The sequence below is a fragment of the Vespa velutina genome, chromosome 4 (genome assembly GCF_912470025.1).
Source record: "Vespa velutina chromosome 4, iVesVel2.1, whole genome shotgun sequence".
Lineage (NCBI taxonomy): Eukaryota > Metazoa > Arthropoda > Insecta > Hymenoptera > Vespidae > Vespa > Vespa velutina.
In genome coordinates, this window is record NC_062191.1 from 8,464,954 (window position 1) to 8,486,331 (window position 21,378).

General features: G+C 35.5%; 1 protein-coding gene and 1 long non-coding RNA gene across 12 annotated transcripts in view; one reads left to right on the top strand and one right to left on the bottom strand.

The window, feature by feature from the left end:
• LOC124948267 overlaps positions 1-11,900 on the top strand; it is a 157,995-nt gene extending 146,095 nt beyond the window's left edge. For 9 of the 10 annotated variants that reach the window (XM_047491631.1, XM_047491630.1, XM_047491634.1 and 6 more), the window contains 3 exons: positions 8,551-8,792; positions 9,053-9,194; positions 9,276-11,900. In XM_047491631.1, coding sequence (XP_047347587.1) covers positions 8,551-8,792; positions 9,053-9,194; positions 9,276-10,051 — 1,160 coding nt within the window. In that variant the 3' untranslated portion in view covers positions 10,052-11,900. The remainder of the gene's footprint in view (positions 1-8,550; positions 8,793-9,052; positions 9,195-9,275) is intronic. The other variant, XM_047491636.1, reaches the window with a different exon arrangement.
• On the bottom strand, positions 11,240-17,993 carry LOC124948268. Of its 2 annotated transcripts, XR_007100640.1 has the most exons (5): positions 14,155-17,993; positions 13,142-13,653; positions 12,827-12,957; positions 12,467-12,576; positions 11,240-12,246 (listed from the first exon to the last, which is right to left on the bottom strand). It is a non-coding gene; the product is annotated as an uncharacterized LOC124948268 (long non-coding RNA). The 2 variants fall into 2 exon arrangements; XR_007100639.1 differs by having other exon boundaries at positions 13,142-17,993.
• Between the last annotated feature and the right edge of the window lie 3,385 nt (positions 17,994-21,378).

Here is a 21,378-nt window from a genome sequence, read left to right on the forward strand (position 1 = left end):
CTCCTTATATGCGTAAAGATTGTTCTTATTGTTAGACAATGACACTTCCTCTTATACAATAGAAATGAAGAGATAACGAAGCAAACATGGAAAAAGAAAGCTCTGTAAAGTACAGAAAGTATCCTCATCAGAATTTATTAATTACCTCATTTTGTACGTATGTAATACATATAACATGAGACCGATATTTATATCATTAGATATCATCAAATATCTATAATGCTTGCAGCATTTCGATTAATTGAACATTATCCATATTAATAGTTTAAAAGAGAAAAAAGAAAAATAGAGAAATACATTCGACATCGCTTGAATTCTTATTAATTACAATCTCATGATGACATCGATGTTTTCTATAAAAAAAAAAAGTGCATTCCAATAGATGAAATAGCGAAAGATGATTAAGGGTTAGAAGAAACGAGCTTGGTGCTTTCGATAGAAATGGCGCTCATTCAATTTGCTCAAGTTTCGCGACGCGAACAATTTAATTATTACCGTTACACACTGAGAACGAAGTTATCGTTAAAGTTATACCCAGCTGTTGCCGTTGCCATAATTGCACGTAGTTACGTAGCTTCGCACAATCGCCGCTGGTACAGCGTTAAATTAACTTTGGACCAAATAATCTTCCTCCAAAAAATAAATAACTAACCCTTGTCCCCTGTTTACAGTAACGAAAAAGGTACATTCCTTTTCAAAGGAAATTTTTCTCTGAGGGAATTTTTATTTCTGTAAATTTAGAATATACAAATGAAAAATTTGTTTTGTGCGTTTCTCTTGAACCGTTCGAGCTCATTTCGAAGTAAGTTAAATTGTTGTAAATGTAAGAAGAGATCTCCCCTTCGGAGGAATGATACAACCCTTTCTAAAAAGATATCTCAACATCACCATCATCGTTACGAAGAGATGCAATGATAACATCGTTGTTTACGTGTCAAGAATAATGCTCTCTTTGGTATCTTCATTTTGAAACGTGAAATTCCCATCGTGAATTGTCCTTGAAATGAAAGAGACACAAACTTTATGAATCGACTCTAATTACAATCGACTCGTTGAATGTTCGAATATGCTGCTTGAGACAACAAAAGGATGGAACCTTTTGCATATTTATCTATAGGGTGTCCCATTTATATAACAAAATCGGAATATCTCGTAAAGAACTGAATCTATCAATACAATTTTTTAACAAATACGTTTCGCATAAAGGGATAAATCATATGGTGCCAATTCTTTTACAAGTCGAATGGTGATGGTTTTGATTTGAATATTGATGATTTTCAAAGTCGAATTCGATTATTTTAATGGAACTACATATTTTTCTTTTCAAAATACAATACCATTTGTCGAGACGAATTCAAAGATATGCCATATCAGCTTATTTATTATTATAAAATGTTGTAAATTATATTATAAATTTGTGAGTTACGAAAAATCTTGTCTCGCTGGTTAACCGCTATCAGGCCGCATGTTGGAATTTTATGATCAAAGAATTAAAGAAAAGAGTAAGTCTGTAATTCTTCTTTTAAATATAATCACAATTAATTAAAAAAATATGAAGAATAATAATAATGCAATTACTTTATGCAGTTGTCCACATGCATCTAAACATAATCAAATAACCTCTAGATATTTACAAGAATTGGCTGTCAACAAGATGAAGCAATTAAATATAACAAGGAAGAGATAGAAAAGGAAGATAAAACTTTTTGAACAACCATGTGCTATAGATGGAGGTTGGAGAAATGAAGTGAGCAAAAATTAAATTCGTAACGATATAGCAAAATCAGTCAAAAATAAAAAATTGTAACAGTGAAATAATAAAATCTGTTCTTCCATCAAATCTAATTCCATAAACCTATTAATATATATAGATGTATAAATTATGGATTATATCATACTGCATTATACGACTTTAAATTGCATAATATTATAAATTATTATAATCTACTCCATTTTATACAATTAAATATAAATAGAACGTACAATGTATTTTGTACCTACGTATAATTAAAATAAAATAAATATTTGTAATGAATAAAGTATAATGTCTTCAAATTTTAAATTACTTATTATTAGACCAATAATTCTCTCCTTACGATGTAACAAAGTTATTTATATAATAATTACATAATAAAAAATAACTGATCAAAATAAATTTATGAAACTTCAAAGATAAAAGCTAAGTGTTACTAAGTTCGATATGGGAGAAAAATTTCTGCGCTCTTCAGAAATTAAATTTTTAAACAGGAGAATACAATTTACCAGGAAATAGCAAGATTAAGTGTGCCATCTCTTCATATATCATTTGATCCTGATACAAATCTCTATTTGCGTGTGAAATTTCCGTGCTTTTCAGAATTTGTATTTTTAAACAGGATAAAATAACACTAGGAGGTGGCATATCTAAGCATATCATTTATTTGGATTTCATGTTATCCTAATACAAATTCTGATTTGCTAGAAAATTTTCGAGCTACCATTGAAGTGAATTTCCTAATAGGAGAGTAATAATAATCTGGAGGTAGCAATATTTCAGTGTGCCATCTCTTCATATATCATCTGATCCTGATACAAATCTCAATTTGCGATAAAAGTTTCCACAGACTTCTGAATTTTTTAATTTTAAACAGGATGAAATAATTTACCAAGAGGTGGCGCGCTCAAGCATACCACCTCCTTGGATATCATGTTATCCTAATACAAATCCTGATTTGCGAGAAAATTTTCGAGCTACCATTGAATTGAATTTCTTAATAGGAGAGTAATAATAATCTGATGGTGGAAAGAGTTCAGTGTGCCACCTCTTCACATATAATGTGATCCTGATACAAATCTCGATTTGCGGGAAAAAATTTTCGTACTTTCCAGAATTTGAATTTTTGAACAGGAATGAATAACTTACATGAATATGATACGCACATACTTGTCCATTTTGTGATCTGGATACAAATCTCTATTTACAAGAAAAATTTACGCTTTGTTCAGGATATTAAGAAATAAGGTTAATTTTTGATTAGGGAAGATAATAAGAATATTAAATAAAGAATAAATGGGATTTCTTTTCCCGTTACATATTTTTATTTTCATTTTTAATAGTAACTCATAGTAAGTACATTATATTAGACAATTTTACAAATATTTATTTTTCGTATGAATTACGCTGTAATGTAATATAATATAATGCAACATAATGCAATATAATGCAATATAATTCTATTATAAACAAAGGACGTATTTCGTATCTTCCTTTATTCTTCGGAAATTACGAATCTAAGTTAATGAAATATATTTCATAAGAAGTTCAGCTTTTGTTTAGTACATCCATCTTGGCAGTCTGATATAAAATTATATCTTAAAATCCCAAGAATCTATAATATAATTTATAACATTTTTCAAATGATCTCGTATAACACGTCATTGTATTCTTCTAAACAAATGCTATCGACCTGTTCAAGGAGAAATATGTAGTTGTTTTTAAAATTGAATTTGGTGTTGAAATTTTCTTCACCACTTGACTTGTAAACAAACGATTGGCAACGTATTGTATATCTTGTCATTCCAAATAAATATGTAAAAAAATTTTTTTTATAAATTCTGTATCTAACGAAATATTTCAATTTTTTGATATGAACGAGACATCTTGTATCATTATACTGGATAGAGTGTTCAAATGATAAAATCTAAATATTTCCATAATTTATGGGCATATGAAAAAACTTCTTAAAACAAATATATATTCAGTTGAGAAATGTACATAACAATCGGGATGATTTGTATTGAAAATCATAATTTTGTTAAGATTTATGGCCAGTAGATATATATTTTTCTTCAAGTGTTTTTTCTCATAAATTTATTAAAAACGAGGAATATTTAAATAAAACATTTAAATACTCCTCCACGTATATAAATACGTAAATACATAGATAAATAGGAAGACTTTCGAAAATGGAGTCAAATCAAAGTTGACGAACTCGACCCACTCGATAAATTTGTGTTATCGATATAGCCGAAGGGAAGAGAATTTGTGTCTGTGTTTCTTCGTATATGTGTGTACGAGAAAGATGGAGAGAGAGAGAGAGAGAGAGAGAGAAAGAGAGAGAGAGAGAGAGAGAGAGAGAGAAAGAGAGACAGAGACAGAAAGCCAAAGAGGATGAAGTTACAGTCTCCAGAAGCGTTTCAAGATGAGACCGAGGTTGTAGATCGAAGCTTCCAAGTCGGAGTCTTGCAATCTTGGCTAATCAAAGTGCGACCGGTGCTTGTGGAAGGAGTATAAGGTGAACGAACCTGTCCGGATGTCCCATCGGAAGTGGTCCGATGTCTCCTGAGTTATTTCTTCTTCGGGAGTACTCTATCCTATAGTTTTCTCCTATAGCTCTCCTGTGCTTCCCTTACGATGACCGAGAGGAAAGAATTCACTAGATATCCTTCTGGGAACCATTTTCTTCTTTCTCCCTCTTTCTTTCTCTCTATTCTTGCTCTTTTTCTATCTATCTTTTTCTCTTTTCATTGTCATGCCCTTTCTATCTCCGACCCTTATTAAATCTTTCGCTTTGGAAAAGAACTTTAATTCCGGACGTATCTTTCTCTCTCTCCCTCTCTCCCTCTCTCCCTCTCTCTCTCTTTCTCTCTCTCTCACTTTCACTCTATTATAATGTCGTTAATTTGCAGAACTTATTCGTCGGAGTTGGCGGACTATCTATGAACATATATACGGAAGAAGTGCTTCTCTCGGAAAACCGTTTAAAAATATTTTACCTTCGTTAGGACAAAGGGACAGACCTTTTTACAGATGTAAAATTCTATTAAGGTGCTGCTTGCTTCTCTACGTGCTGTAGGAAATACTCTTCCACGTAATTTTACGTCGCTTAAATAAATTGGAAACGAGAGTGAGAAGAAAGGTAGTGAGTAGGAAAAAAAAGGAAAATAAAAAGAAAGGGAAAGAAATAAAAAGAGAGAGAGAGAGAGAGAGAAATGAGGAAGGAAGGATAAAATGGTTCTCTTTTTTTTCTTCTTTTCTTTTCAGCAACCGGTGGCTTTCCTTACATGTTTAAAGTCACCGAATTATCCTGTTTTATCTTATAACCTTCTCACTTTCTTTCTTTCATTCTCTCTCTCTCTCTTTCTCTCTCTCTCTCTCTCTCTCTCTCCTTTGTTTTTTTAAACGTAACGAGAGAATCTCACATAACAAGAACAATTTTCACGAAAAGAGTCGAAATGTCGACGAACTTGTTAGCTCGTGATCATAAACTTAGTATGCACGTAATAAAACATCGTGTTCGGCTTTCGGAGGAAGCACTCTACTCTTACTCTCATCCCTTTCAGGATAGTGTGAGCGCGTGGTTATATCCTTTATTGCACACATACTATACACATATACTCTCGCGCAACGAAGGATGTCTGCCGTACACGTCTAAACGTTTGGAAATTCTAGAGCTGTCCTTGTTTCCACGTTCGTCGACTAGATTGCAATTACTGCTAATTAATTGAGCAAAGGGTTGAGTCTAGGGAGTCTGGGGACAAAGCAAAACGAGACTGAATCAACGTAGAAATTGTAGTGGAGAAGAGTATCACTTCACTTGACTTGATATACTTCCATATAAATGTTCTTATCGTAAATGATAATTATTCATTACTCGCTTTCTCTATTAAATCATTTCTTTCATTTAATTCGATAATTTCGAACGTATAAAATATTGTCAAGTGAGTGGAAAAGAAAAAAAAACTTTGAGAAGCGAAAGTAATATTTTTAAATAAATGTGTTTAAACTACCTCCGTCATCGTTATCACATGTATTAATCGTATTAATCGAAGCCAATTCGTAATACGAGCCTAATCGTCGATCGTTCGAATAGCACGCTAATCATTCTCCAGATTATAATGGCCACTCGTCAATTATCGCACAATTGCAAACTGACAAATTGAAAGCGCTCCAGCAATTACTCGGTCGAGTTTAGAAAGTGCAATGCAAGGCTCTCGAGCGTGAAGTTACCTATCGATGTTCGGTGTGCTACCGGCGTTAATTAGATTGCTTTATCAAACGCATTATTAGTTGCTTTGAAAAGTTGGAACGACGAAGATTTAATGACCTTATCTTCTCTTTTATGTAGGTAGCTAAAAAAAATTATCTATTCACTGATCGCCATATAATTTTTGCTCTATGACGTCAACAATTTCACCGATCGTTTATTTCATAAAAGGTTACTTATCAACCCCGATCGTCGAAAGTGTCATTAAAGTATTATGAAAGATAGTACCGTTTTTGATCCTCTCACGATAAATACTTCGATAAATGCTTCTTCGCATCTCATTAAAGGAACTAAAAAAAAATCGAAGAGATAAACTGATTTAATCAACCAACTTTAAAACGACTTGCATCCTTTCTCGCTTTTACTTACAACATCGAAGTATCAACAGGAGTGCCCATCACAGACAATGCCAAGGTGTTCCATCTTGAAACTATCAGTTGACTTGCAAAAAAGTTATTTGCCCTTGAGTAAAGGAATGGCTGCCGCGTTCAAGGGTTCAGCAGGATAAAGAAGAAAAGAGAAGAAGAGGGATTCGAAGAGCCCGGCAAATATTTGCTGTGAGATTGAGGCGAGAACGGGTTCGAGAATAGCGTTTCGCAAATAAAGCCGAATTTGTATATATATATATATATATATGTATGTAGATATTTATGTCTAATATACATATATATGATATATATATGTGTGCTTGTGTATGTGTGCATACTGAAAATAAACGCAGAAGGCTAAAAGGCAAGAGAGCATGGCAGATATGACGGATCTCTTCGTTCAATATCGATATCAACAACCACCCTTGGCTCCTTTCGTGTTCTCGAAACTACTAACGTTCTTTCTTCAAGTATGGATAGCCAAATGCTATGAATATTGGCCTAGATGTTTGAAACCAAGAGAAGAAAGAACTCTTGTCAAAGAAAGATTTTCCCTCGAAGATTCATTCATTTTTGTTCCACTTATCTCGGTTCGGCATGTTTATTTATATTCTTTTGTATGGCTACGGTTATTTTATCATATCAAAAAGATGCATAAATTATAAATTAAACGAATATAAAATGTGGCGAAGAACATCGGTTTTATGAAATATTCATTGAAGATTTTCTCTAATGATTTATATTTAATGTCCGCTTATTTATTGATGTCGTTTAACGACTTACTTACTTACCGTGTGAAGAAATGAATGAAAATGGTACATATAAGTATGTAATAAAATATGAAATATATCGTTGAGGTCGAAGAAACAATATATCGTTTTTCTCATCCCTTTTGTATTCTTACAATTCACCCCTCGGCCTTTATATTATGGCACGTCCAGGGGAAATGTCTCCTTTGTTCACAATCGTAAAGAGTTTCTTTCTTTCGTGGAAGATTAACTCTTATCTTTCGATCTTCATCTTCAACTGCGAAAGATCCCGATCAAGTTGCTTTCGTTAAAGACGTACGAAAGGAAAAAGATATCAAATACTTTGAATCTTTCACATTATTAACTCCATCCTTGAAAGACGTTATTCTCAAAAAGAAAAATGATTGAAGCTCTTGAGATTATGAATTCGTTGAATAGCCCGAGCTTTTGTTAAAGATTCTAGATACTATATACACTATCTTCCCTTACACTCAGCGTTCCTTAACGAGTCCCAACTTCTTTCCCCTTTTTCCTCTCCACAATTAGCAGCTTTCCAAAGCTACCCACTTCTAACAACACAACACAGCGCATAGAGGGATTCTCGTTAAACTGGGTCGTGCTTACCACCCAGGGTTAATTGATAAACAGCCTTAGGCTGAAAATATCTTCCCGGAGATACCTGTAAAATAGTTGCTCGAGCTGTTCGAGAAAAAAAAATATACATATATAAACGTTTTAACGTGCAACATGCTGATTCTTCTTTTCTTTTCTATTTTTTTTTTTTTTCTCTTTTTTGTATATGTTCGAGGACCATAGTTCTATAACTACATATGTGCGATTTTTCTCATTGAAAATGATCTAAAAGAAACTCAGAATAGTACTAATAAAATTGGGTCACTTTTACAATAGCAATTTGCAAGCTCGAGGACTTTCATTTTACGCTTATGCAAATTTTTACGTTCCACTCTGTGTACGAACAAGGAGGAAATGGTTGAAGGAAAAAAGAAAAAAGAAAAATTGTTTGTGTCTGAGAAAGGCTAGAAAGAATCCTTTTGAAACGACCACAAAGAAAGGACCAAACAGACTCTATTTGTTGTACTTGTTTTACGATCTTAACGTACATAAAGTAGAAAGAACTTTAAAAAGGATGAATTTGAGTTTTGCTGTCTCGGTTATCGTACTTTACAATTCTACATTAACATCCGACTAGTGAACGTTCCCACGACAAATGGAAAAAATACTTCGAGTTACTAGATCTTCTGAAAGTTTCGAGAAATTTAACTCCCCTTAAAAAGATATTCAGTCATTTGTTAAACAGTTTACATAATCCGTCAATCATGATTACATAATATTACAAAAGCAGAATTATTGTTATAAATTAATATATATGTTTTATATGTATTACAGGACTATTGTTAGGTGGTGGACTGATAGTACTAGCATCAGCTCTATCTGACGCGTCATTAGAATTACCTCGGAAATATAGTCTACCTTCCACGGCAAATATGCAAACAGACGATAACGGTCTACCTCAATATCACTACGGTTGGTGTCTACAACTCTCGGGATTAGCACTCATCCTGGCCAAAGTAGCTGCACTTTTAACTATGTCTGGATATATGGCACGATTTCCAACAGTCGAAGATATGGTAAATATTTTAACTTTCCAAAGTTCGATCAGTCGATACGAAATGCCTTATCATTATTATAAAATATAAAATATGTTTTATATAGAAAGTTTTATAATGAATGAAAGGTCAAAGATATTTTACTATGAAACATTAAAAGTTGGAAAGTGAAAGAAAGTAGAGACTCGTAATGCTACGTTGAAAGTTTCACTTAATCATGAAATATTATCTTTGTTGGATTTTTCTTCATAATATGGTCTATATTTTTCTTTCGTTTTTAGGTGAGAGTTATGGTACCAGGAGCAGAAAGAAAACTGAGAGAGCAAAGAGGTGTAAGCTCGGAGTACCTCATCAGAGCACATCAAAAGTCGCCAGGTCCACCTCAGACTCGTGGATTTAACCAACCTACTAAAAGTGTACTTGGTACTACGCATGATATATTTAAACATTTTAATAATTATGAATGGAAAGAATGTCTAAATAAAAATGCAATTAATGTTTTAGCTCCCCAGAGAGTAGCAGAAGAAGGAACTTCTCTACTGTGTAAGTCAGCCCCTGACATTTGTGCCTCCAACCCGCAAGCAATCAGCTATGTGGATAAAGCAGATCTCTCCCACGTTCTTCCAGCTTATCCAGATCCAAAGAATACCGACCCTCGATACACTTACGTCGATAAGCCAGATGCCAATGTTGTCGACTCACAGTTAAGCGGCTTCGCCGATAAAGAAGGTCTGATTGACTCAAGGATTTTATCAGATTCAAGACAAAATATGATTGCATTTACTGAGAACAAAGAACAAATTCTTGGTCAAGAACCGCGATATACGGAATTCGCAGCTAGAGCTACAGAACCAAACGTCGTTGATTCCAGACTCAGTGGTTTCGCCGAGAAAGAAGGTCTTCTTGATTCTAGGCTCGCAGGATATCCCGAGAGGAATGAATCATTACTGGATACACCTCTTGGCTATGATACACGCTACAACAGCTTAGCCGGACAAACTGTACCTATCACATTGAAACATCAGAATACGTCAGTATCAGCGATCCAATCGCAATATATTTATCAAAACTTTGGTACGATACATTCTGGTATTTTAAGGGTATCTGAGCCTGGTACCAGCTCTAGTTCTAATTCGAGTCAAAGAAGTATGACTTTGCAGAATCCGAAACGAAAATCTCAAATCGCGCAAAATACTTTCAGTACGATGGAATGTGAGAAGAAAAAACGCGGTTCTGGTTTAGTAGGAAAGGCCGGATTTTATGCAGGCAGTGCCGTATGACCACCACCACCTCCTCCGACCCCAAGGTAACTCCACGAGGAGGAAACGCCGCTTTAGTTCGAATAAAGAGAATTGTTCAGCGGCGTTTTTATCAAACGGGTTGGAGGAAGGGTGTTTTTAAGCGGACAATGAATGCAACATTAGCATCGGTCGATAGTGCAGATCCCTAACCGTTTCCAATTCAGATCACTGCCGTATCACGCGTGATAATTTACCCACAGTCGGATTTACAAGTTCCTGTGATAATATCCCTGTCCAATAATACAAGAAAAGATCAAAATCTTATTACTAATGTTGTGATAAAAGTTATCTTGTAATCATAAAAAAATATCATACGAATCGATGCCATAACTTGAATATACCAAAATGATGAACGGTCACTCAACCGCACATTGGATCAAAAATATGTACATAAAATATTTATCCTAAAAGTTAGATATATAAGACGTCAATGTAAGGAGAAAGCAAAATGGATCTTCGATAAATTTATATTAAGCGAGATGGATCATCGAAGTATCTGACATTCATGAAATTAATATTAATCTAACTACTAATGAGAAAAGATGATCAAAAAGTTACGATATGAAGGAAGAAACGCAATAGTAGTTTGCTTAACATAGATGTAGCGTAAGTGTAAATGATACACCATAAGAGATGGTGAAATACCATGTTCTATTCACTGGCAAAGTTTCACGTGCTATTTACAACAAAACTCCTCTCTCACGTTGAAAGAAATAGTTCGTGATCCTTTGCGATATCAGAAGTATTAAGTCGACTGACTACTCGTAATCAAAGAAAAACAAGTTGCCCAATGTTATAATCGTTGCAATCATTGCTTAATACGTTCTACGTTATTATTCTCATGATTTATCGTTTATACTTCAGAATTTAACGAACATCTATGGTGTATTGAAAATCATGTGAACCGCGATTAACGTAAATACGTAATTATTAAATTTGATCATAATCAAATCATAATTTTCACTCATGTTTCGAAAGCATAATCAACGGAACAAAGTTATAAGTAATCGTAATCGAGAAAGTAAACTTAAGTAATCGATACGCTGTAATATATTTGATGGTCGATACGATTTCGTTAAGTTACGTGATATGAACACGTATAATCGTATTTATTAAGAGGAACATTACGAGTAATAAATAAGACTCTCTATGTTCGACGTGAAAGAAATTGCCACTGACACGTTTCCATTATTATTAGAATATGTGTGTACGTTGGTATAGCGTTCTTTAACTAATAATTATGGTAACTGAAATAAATTTAAATTATTGATTCTATGAAACGACGAGATATTCAACCTTAACAAAACAAAATTATATGATTCATAAAATGACGTACACGCAATATATCAACAGTAATATGTTAACAGTAATAAATGTAATTAAAGAGCACGTTACTCATATAATATTTATACTTATTGCGTATCCGGTCCGTGGCAAAGTCTTTTATCGTATTCACCGATTTCTGACATATCAGGGCAAAGGAAAATGTTTATGTTACCTATAATAATAATAAGCTGACTGCCATTTACTTTCATCAACTTTATATTTATTTTATATCTTTTTCTATTTTTTCGTTTACTTAGAAAACTTCTCATCGAGGGAAGAAATCAAGGATGCCGAAAATATTCGAACAGTTTCGAAAAACGAAAACTGGCATTAAACGGCAATTTTTCTTTTTTAAATTGAACCATACGTTGTTATATATGTCACTTTGCACTGCATATATTATTATATTATGATCGTAGCTGAATGTAATAAAATGTTTCTTTTGTAAAAATGAAGGCGTCTCCTTTCGTCGTCCAGTACCATAAATTACAAATTAATAGTTGAGGTGTGTTATTTATTTTCCCATCCCTGTTAATAACGGTAAGTAAAATGATATTTTCCTAAAAATAATTAAGCGATTTATATTCACAGAGTTAACATAAACTCTTGATCAGGAGGAATTCTGAAATGTAGCCGAAATAGTACTTAGTGACAAATTTTTCATTATTTAATCGTTAACATGATAATCTAGCAAGTAGATGGCGTAAGAGGATCAAGGTAAATTTTAGAAAGGTTTCGCTAGATGGCTCGTCCATGTTTGCATTATCCGGCTGGACCGGCCCACTCCTAATGTTTAATTAACACCGCATAATTGCCCGGCCAATTAGAGCACATCGTTTAATATTAATCTGCAATTTGAATTCATTTCAATGCGGTTAAAATTTATTGAATACATAATTAATGCCGCATGTTACGAATGCAGATACGAGCGTGAAGCGAGCTCGGGGCGGCTTAGCGCGCTTTCAACGCACCGACCGAATGATTTATTTATATTAGACGGACACTAGGAAGGTCTACATTGAAAACTTCCAAGAAAGACTTAATGGTCTATAAAAGAGACGCGTATACCTTAGTACTGGCACGTTTCTTCGATATGCTTCTCTCGTTCTGACATCGACAATAGCTGACAAGTAAACGAAGATGCCGGATCTTCTACAAAGTTACTTCTCAACTAAATTCTGAAACATATATATATACATATACATATATACATACATACACACATATACATTTTTTATAGGTATGTGTATATATATACCCTATATATATATATATATACCCTATATATATATATATATATATATATACCTATAAAAGAGAAACACGTACGAAGTTTAAATTTGATTTCTAACCACTTCTAGGAATATCTTTCCGTACGTTCTTAAAATAGTAAACCTATTACGACTATCCTTATTATAATATTCATACCTTACAACGTGTCTTCATCAAAGTTACCTAGCTTGTCTGCCAAGATCTCCAAAGTTGCTTACAAATCTCGTACAATCTCGAATACACACGTGCTTACATTCATTGCGTGCTTATGTGCCTATCTAGTGCGTCTAGTTAAAATAGAAAAAAGTACTTATTTTTTCATAGTAAAAATGTTCAATTTAGAAATAACAATTATTTAATTCATATAAAATTCTTGTCTATTTATTTATTATCGAAAATTTATCTAGCATTACTTTTGGCATAGATCGCAATGAAAAAAGATATGGAATGTTGTTTGTCTCTGTTATTTACCTGTGACGATCATCTTTCTATCTATCTCTTTTCCTCTTTCTCTCTCTCTCTCTCTCTCTCTCTCTCTCTCTCTCTTTCTCTTTTACTATCAACCCTCTCGTTCGAATATCCAACGAACCCCTTTCAGTAATCTCGCACCCTCAGCTCGTTTCTCCTTCCTCCTCTATCTCTTCCTCTTCATCCACCGGTTGGCATCCACGGGTACTCTCCCTCTAGCTGTCTCGCTCTAATCCAATTAAAAACGGCGTACGATCGCACGAAACAGCGGCGCATCGACCACGAGAATTTTAATTGATGTTACAGGTACGAGAGGGTAGGTGCCGCGTCGGAGGATTGCAGATAGAAAGAGGAGTATAGGTAGGACGTAGAGGGTGAAGAGAATCGAAAATAGAGGGTTGTGTTGTGCTATGGTAGGATGATAGTGTGCCAGCAAGGCACGTTCTTGTTCGAGCTCCAACTTTTGCCAACCCATCCCTCGAATCCGAAAACACGAATATCCCTCTTCAATGTGCCTACAAAAGTCGCGTTAATCATCGACCACCACTTCTTCTTCGGAACTCTTTTGATTCGACAAGTTTCATAACGAAATTGACATGTGAATGGGTATTTATAATGTAACATAATATTTTTATTCTTTTTCATAAATTGTTCATATATTGTAACATACCAAATTAATGATAAAGAATCGTTTTATCCTGACTATTTTTTTTTTTTTTTTTTTAGTTTAATTCTACTCCTTTAAAGATTTCTTTTCCTTTCCTTTTTTTTTTTTGTTACATTATAAACTGGATTCCAAAAATAATTAATCTACATATAATATTAGGAATTTTGTTTTTCTACATGCATAAATGCATAAAACATAATTTGATCGAAAATTAAGAAATCTATCTTCATTTATCTACTGTTGAACGAACTTGTTTAAATGTCGATCAAATATTTCCAACAAATATTTCGATAAACGTGATACAATACTTTTGTATTTATCTTCTACAAAAATTTTTTACTCTATCTACCGTCTTCTTTATTCCGGAACAACATTTCCGAGAAAAGGAAGGGCGTCGAGAGTCGAAGAATATCTTAATCCTTCTGGCCATCTATCATCGCAGAAAGTCTACCGGTTAGCCGATTCTATCTTCTTCCGTCCGTTTCTCGTTCTTCTTTCTTCTTTCTTTTTTTTTCGCGCACCCTCCGTAGTCACCGTGGCCTTTTGTTACCTTGTTTAATAACTTATGATGAATGTACCTCGCTCCACTTTGCTTCCACTTCGTTTCTCTTTTTTCATAACCCCAGTGTCTCAACAGAACAACGTAGATCCACCTTTCCCTTGGGTCTTAAGATGTCCCTTATACCTTTAGTCTTTATCATGCTCCAAATTAAAAGGATACATTTCTTTGAGCTTTTCTATATTGTTTGTCATACAAACGTAGACAAACAGATGAAACATCATATATTCGCAAAGAAAATAGAAACTTGAATATCAAATCCAAATCAAGTCAGTGAACTACGCATCATCGGTCCTACCTGAAGCTGATATTATGATGGAATCCATCACGTTACCAATTACCATTAAGCTGTGAAACAAATGATAGTCGATCGTGTTAGACGAGTAAATGTGGTTACCTTCGAACGTCGAGAGATCACTATACATGCACTCACCCCGTGAACGCAAGTAGAACGAACGAAGGGGTGGTACTCTTATCTGGTCAAGAGAACGATGGAGGGAACGTATTAGTGGCCGGTATTAAATTATGGTCAGCCTGAGGCAACGTTGCCCGCTAGTGATACCGATGTTGCGCGATAACAAACAGCGTGGGCCTCTTCCACCAGCCCTCTCTCGCGGAATTAACCCTCGAGATTGCTGGTGCTTTCGAAGGATAATTTCATTTGGCAGCAACTCCTGGCTCCAGTGCCGCTTGTCTGCTGCGGGGTCTACGTTTTCTACTTTTCTATTCTTTTTTCCTTTCTCTCTCTCTCTCTCTCTTTCTCTCTCTTGCACACTTGATTACTATACTTGACCACCGACCTTCTTTTTATATTCTTTCACCTACATTATTCCAACGAACCTGACAGTTAAGTTTTAAATACTTCCGAGACTCTTTATTAGTTTCTTCCGCATTAATTATCACTAATCGTCAATTATCTACTATCATTTCTATTAATTAATACGTTATGGACAGGGTTCACTTAAGATTTTATTTTCTTTTCTATAATGTAGGCAAAAATAAATTTGAACTTTCGTTTCGGATAAAAATAAAGGAAAAGTTTACGCATAGATAGCACGCGAGGTAGTTACAATCGTGGACGGCTTTCTAGGCTAATTTCATTTCGGAGAATTTCTAGAGGAAAGAGTAGAATGGCAGTGAAGTAAATACGCTTGACCGCAGTTTGCTTCTATCTGCGAAACATTTTTCCCATTTTTCGGCCATTCACTTCTTTTTACCGTAAAACCAGAGCTTTTTAGGGAATTGCAAGCCGCGGGCGAGGCTACCGCCCTTATCTGCACGGATTTTAACGTCAAGCCTGGACTACGGTTTCGGTGATTTGCGACCTTTGATTACCTTCTGATGTAATTCATCTAAGTATTCCTTTTTTATTCTTTTTCACTAAATTTTATGAAGGTAGAAATACGTTCGATCATGATCGCCAACATTTTAAGAATGATAGACTTTTCCCGTATATGGCCTATAAAAGATAAATGTTTTCAGATTTTAGAATTCATCTACGCCGAGATTCCCCTAAGATTTTCTTGGATCACCGAAATTATTCCATCGAGGTGAGGAAAGTTTGAAAATGAAACGGAAAAACACGTCGAGCTTTACGGTTGTTTCCGAGGGCATGATAAACGCGTAAAATTCCTAAAAGTTGGAAGAGGGTTGCCAAGAGCAAGGGTCAGGATAGGTTACTTCGAGGGCAAATGGAAAAAATAACCTTCTCGGCGTTTCATCCTGTCGGACGACGGACGAATGAATGTTCCGAAAACGTCTCCATTTGCCAGACAAAAGGCTCGACTTTTTTCGAAGTCTATTTTCTCTTCTTTATCCCGAGGGTTACTCCAAAGAGTTTTTTACGAATCATTTTCGTTGGACATCTTGACACTCGATACAATTATTCATTCCAAAGTTCGTACTTTTTTGACAAAATTTTAACAAATTTTTTAATTAATATATGAGATTATCTATTATTTCTTGAAACTAATTGATAATCACATGATCTTTCGTTCGGCTTCTTAACCTCGTCAAGATTTTCTATAAGAATAAATTTTCCTGAAGGATCATTGAACATTTTACGACAAATTCATCGTGATCGTCCTTGAAAATTGGTCGTCGAAAGTATCGTGGCTTCTAGCGTCCAAATACGGTTCAAGCAAGTTCGAGAGGTAAGCGCCGCCTGCAGTTGCTATGGCGACAGGACCGTCTAAATCCGCGGAGCACCCTTCCGCAGCGCAACGAGGGTAGTTGGAGGAACGTTGGGGGTGACAATGGAGGCGCTAAGCTTGGAGATTTGCACGAACCACGCCGGTTGGTCGGTTCATTGTTTCAACGCCGACTCTCCTGGAAAACGTATAACCTAATCTCTCACTCTACCCCATTTTTTTTCCTTTTTCCTTCGCTTCCTTTCTCTCTCTTTTTATCTCTCTATCCCTCTCTTTCTCTCTCTCTCTCTCTCTCTCTATCTCTCTCTGTGTGTCTCTCTTTCTCTTTCTTTCTCTCTTTCTAGTTTCTCACCCTTAGCAAAAAAGTCACTAGTCGAGCGTCTTATGTGAAAGAGAAACGTCCACGAACTCTAGCAAGTATAAGTTTTTACTCTGTCTTCACTTCTCAAGTATCCTCAACGATTCGATCGACTATTGAATTTTCTCCCGATGTATTCTTTTTTCTTTTTATTTTACAAAATCATTTCTAGATCGCTTTCTTTTTTTTTCAATTAAAATATTACTATTCATTATCATAATCCAATGACTTGTATTTCGTCGATTATCAATTTCTTCTACCGAATGAAATTTAAATGCCATCGGAAATAGGTACGGAGTCACCAAGGCAAGTTATAATCTCGAATTTATGCGACATAAATTTCAACGTTCTTCGACGGAGAACCGGAAAACGTATCGCGAATCGCTTCGTTAGCGAATAAGCTAATAGTAGTAACTTATATACACATGTAGATATATTTAGATATATACAATTTATTTTTTTTTCTTCTTCTTCTCGCGAAAGCTAATCAAATTTTTGCAAGCTTTCAATGTCAGCATCGATTGTAATAATAAAGATATTTATGAAAAATAACAAAAATAAAAGAAAATTTCACATGTAAGTTCCTCCAATTCATTTCTCTTCGAATTTGAAAATTCAATACGTTCTTTACAACTCGATGTCGCCGTTGATAACAAAGTTTCAAACATTGAGATTGAGATCGTCAGCACCAACAGGATCGTCGACTAACTTTTTTTACGACAATAATTTAATTTCGCGGTGAGAGTTCTGGTGTCGCTCGTAAATACCACGATTATGGGTCGCGCTTATTAAATCCGAACGGATACGATGTCTTCTGTACATGTTTCTATCCTCTTGGACCATTCATTCTTGAATCTTTTCCCTCTCTCTCTCTCTCTCACACACACACACACACACACACACACACACAGGACACTGTCACTTGTCAGGTTGCATCGAAGCTTGGAACGTGCGCCGCTCTTCTTTCCCTTTCGCTCTACCTTTACAATCCACCGATGCTAATTTCACGGGGTTTGTAGAGCCTATCGCTTCAGCAACAACATGGCAGTAACGTGGGACTGGTACGCGGCTACAAGAGACTCTAAAGAGAAAGAGAAAGAAAGAGAGGGAGACTCGTTCCTTCGGCTTGTGGCGGCCTCACTGATGATGACGAGATGATCACTTAATTTGGCCAACAGCTGCCGCATCGTAGCCTCTTCTTCTTCTTCCCTTTCTTTCTCTCTCTCTCTCTCTCTCTCTCTCTCTCTCTCTCTCTCTCTCTGTCTCTGTCTCTTTTTCTCTTACATTTTTTCTTTCTTTTTCTTCTTCCTCTTCATTGGGGTCTTCTTGTTTTTTGCACACCCCGTCTCGCCACAAACGGACAACGACGACGTTTCTTACCAACGAATGCAAAACCATTCTCTTTCTTTCTCACCTCTCTAGACAGAGAGGGAGAGTCTACATTATTTTCAACAACAAAGAGTCTTGATAAGATTCTTGATCGATGTAAAAGCAAAGCCGACTCGTTAAAGAAAATCATCGACAAAAAGAGGGAGAAAGGAAAAGAGAGAGAGAAAGAAAGAGGTATATAAAAAGAGAAGAAAGGATCGGGATTACATTTTTTTGCTTGACATTTTTCTACTTATCCAACGGTTGCTCGTTTCGCGTCGGGTCACTTCAAAGTCCCGATTCAGAAAGACTGCGGTCCAAATTTCCGGATACTTGGGATCGGACCAGAGTAGAGATTTTAAACGGCGAGCGTTCCTACTTAATCCCAAGATGATTATTTATGAACGTAAGAGGACAGAATCGTGGCTATGTTAACCTTCGCTTATAAATAAAGTGTTGGGCTCGCATAGCTACACGAAGACCCCTTATTAAATGATTATGCCGAGAGAAGATTTACAGACCACTTCGTCATCCGAGATCAATGACCTTGGATAATCTCTTCACGGTCTCATTAAGAACGACCGACCAGGTGTGCCGATCTATCAGTTAAAATTAGATCGCTAGAGTGAGAAAGAAATAGTTGTAGCCTCTTGATGACGAGTTTGCAAACGTGCGATTTGACGAAAGAAGGAAAGGAACGAAGCTTCACGAAATTCACAGATGGGAATCAAAATCGTATTCTTTGTAATCGGTTGAACATTCTGGAGGAAAAAATCAAAGAAAAAAAAAGAAAAAAAAAAAGAAAAAAAGGAAGAAAAAAAAATACAAAGAAAGAAATTCTCCATAAAGTTCATAAATTTATCGGGCGGTGTGTCTGTCGCCCGATTGGTTCTCGGCACCAACGAAGAAATACCCTGGGTCCTTCTACCTCGTACGAGCCCGCGGTATAATTCAAAAATTCAAATTACGTATTCTATTAGGTGCGAGACCGAGTGGTAGAGAATGCGGCGGTTTGGAATGAAAAAAAGGAAGAAAATAAATGAAAGAAAGAAAGAAGAGAAGAAGAGAGAAGAGCAAAAGACGAAGAAGGGCTGTAGATGAAGAGAAAAAGAAAGAGAGAGAGAGAAAGAGAAAGGAACAGAAAGGGAGGAACAGAAAGAGATAGAACAGCACAGACAGACAGACAGAGAAAGAGAGAAAAAGAGAAAGAGAAAGAGAGAAAGAGAGAGAGAGAGAGAGAGAGAGAGAGAGAGAAAGAGAGAGAGAGAGAGAAGCTTGTCGGAGAGAAGGCATAAAAGGAAGGGTCCTGGTAGGTGCGCAACACATTCAAGTGGTAGGGAGAAAAGAGATAGAGATAGAAGAGAGGGTGGAGGAAGAAGAAGGAGGGAAGAAATGAGAAAGAGTGTAATAAATTGGTGGTGAGATTATTCTCGACGTGCATTAAGACGTCAAGCGGCGACGGACGACCTGAAAAGTATTGCCCGACACCTTCTGCATCGGTTTCTCTCTCTCTTCCAAGAGAGAAAGATAGAGAGATAGAGAGATAGAGAGATAGAAAGAGAGAAAGAGAGAGAAAGAGAGAGTGAGAGAAAGAGAGAAAACTGCTGCCCCTTTCCCCCACTTTCTTACTCGCAACTCCCCACCACATTCTCTTAGAAAGGCCCGTCCTTCTCCGACGAGACGACGATGACGACAACGACAACGATTCGCATCTCCTATCCCTGTCTTTCTGGCACGATCCCGAAGAAGATTATACTCAGCCTAATCAGCCAAAAGGTGCGAACGTGCCATCTGAATTTGTTAAACTCCTTAAACTTCGTAGATTTATGATTGACTTCTTTCTTTCATCTAAAAAAAAAAAACCATCTTCGTATTTGAAGATACATACTTACGTATGTGTATGTATAATAAATACATCGATGTTTTTATATATTATTATAACAAAAATTTTAACGATAATGACAATCAATATTTTTTCACATGACTAATTACACTTTACTAGTCATCCTTCGATTGATATATACATATATACATAGATATGTATATAATGATATTTTGCGAATCACTGTATCGTTGCGGTGTTTTAATACGATATAAGAAGAAAAATATGAATGAGTCACGCGGAAAGATTTAATATAGCTCGCGAGATCTTTTAAAAGAAATTATACGATCGACGATTTGTTGGTGAGAAAGAAAGAGAAAAAGAATGAAAGAAGGTAGATGCAAAAACCGGATGGATTAGGATAAGATGGACCCCCGTGGCTTGCTGGTGAGTTCACCATTGAGTCCCTTTTCGTGGGTGTTAAGTAATATATTATATGTAGGCAACACCTGGCACCACGGCGGCGTGCGGACGGCTCTACAAAGGTCTCATCCCTTTGCTCGAAGAAGAGAACGATCGTGACTCGTTAACACCCCCTCCTACCAAGAAATACATCGTGCCAGCCACTGCCCCGTTCACCCTCGACGTCAAACCATTCGCAAAGATTGAACTCTCTCTCTCTCTCTCTCTCTCTCTCTCTCTCTTTCTCTCTCTCTCTCTCTCTTTCTCTCTCTCTCTCTCTCTCTCTTTCTCTCTCTCTCTCTCTTTCTCTCTCTCTCTCTCTCTTTCTCTTATCTTGTTTTCTTGACCCTTATTTAATACGTCTCTGTACTCGTAAAGCGAAAATTTAACTTCATAAAATTTTATCGAAACTCAACGGACTCAGTTTACCAGATTCATGTCCGCCCAGATTTCTAAAGATGAGAGATCATGAATATATTGAGACCCATGAATAAATTTGGATACTTCACGACTCGAAAGTAGTAATTATCATACTATCCAATATTTTCATGAAATATGTATATTTTATCGTTTCTTATATGATTATGACAAGTATCAATTAATATAAATTCATGTAATAATAGATAGATTTTATTTCTTAATTCAGGAATATAAATTTTCTATTACTAAAGTATGTTAATTAGCTAATGATTTGTTCGAAAATTTGGAATTTTTTAATAGATCTTAAGCAATATCAAAAACTAATTTATTCAAAATTATGTCCTTTATATCTATGAGAAAGCCTAATTCGATACCGTTTAATTCATATAAATAATAATGACATCAGTCAATACATATATCGAGGATCTTACAAT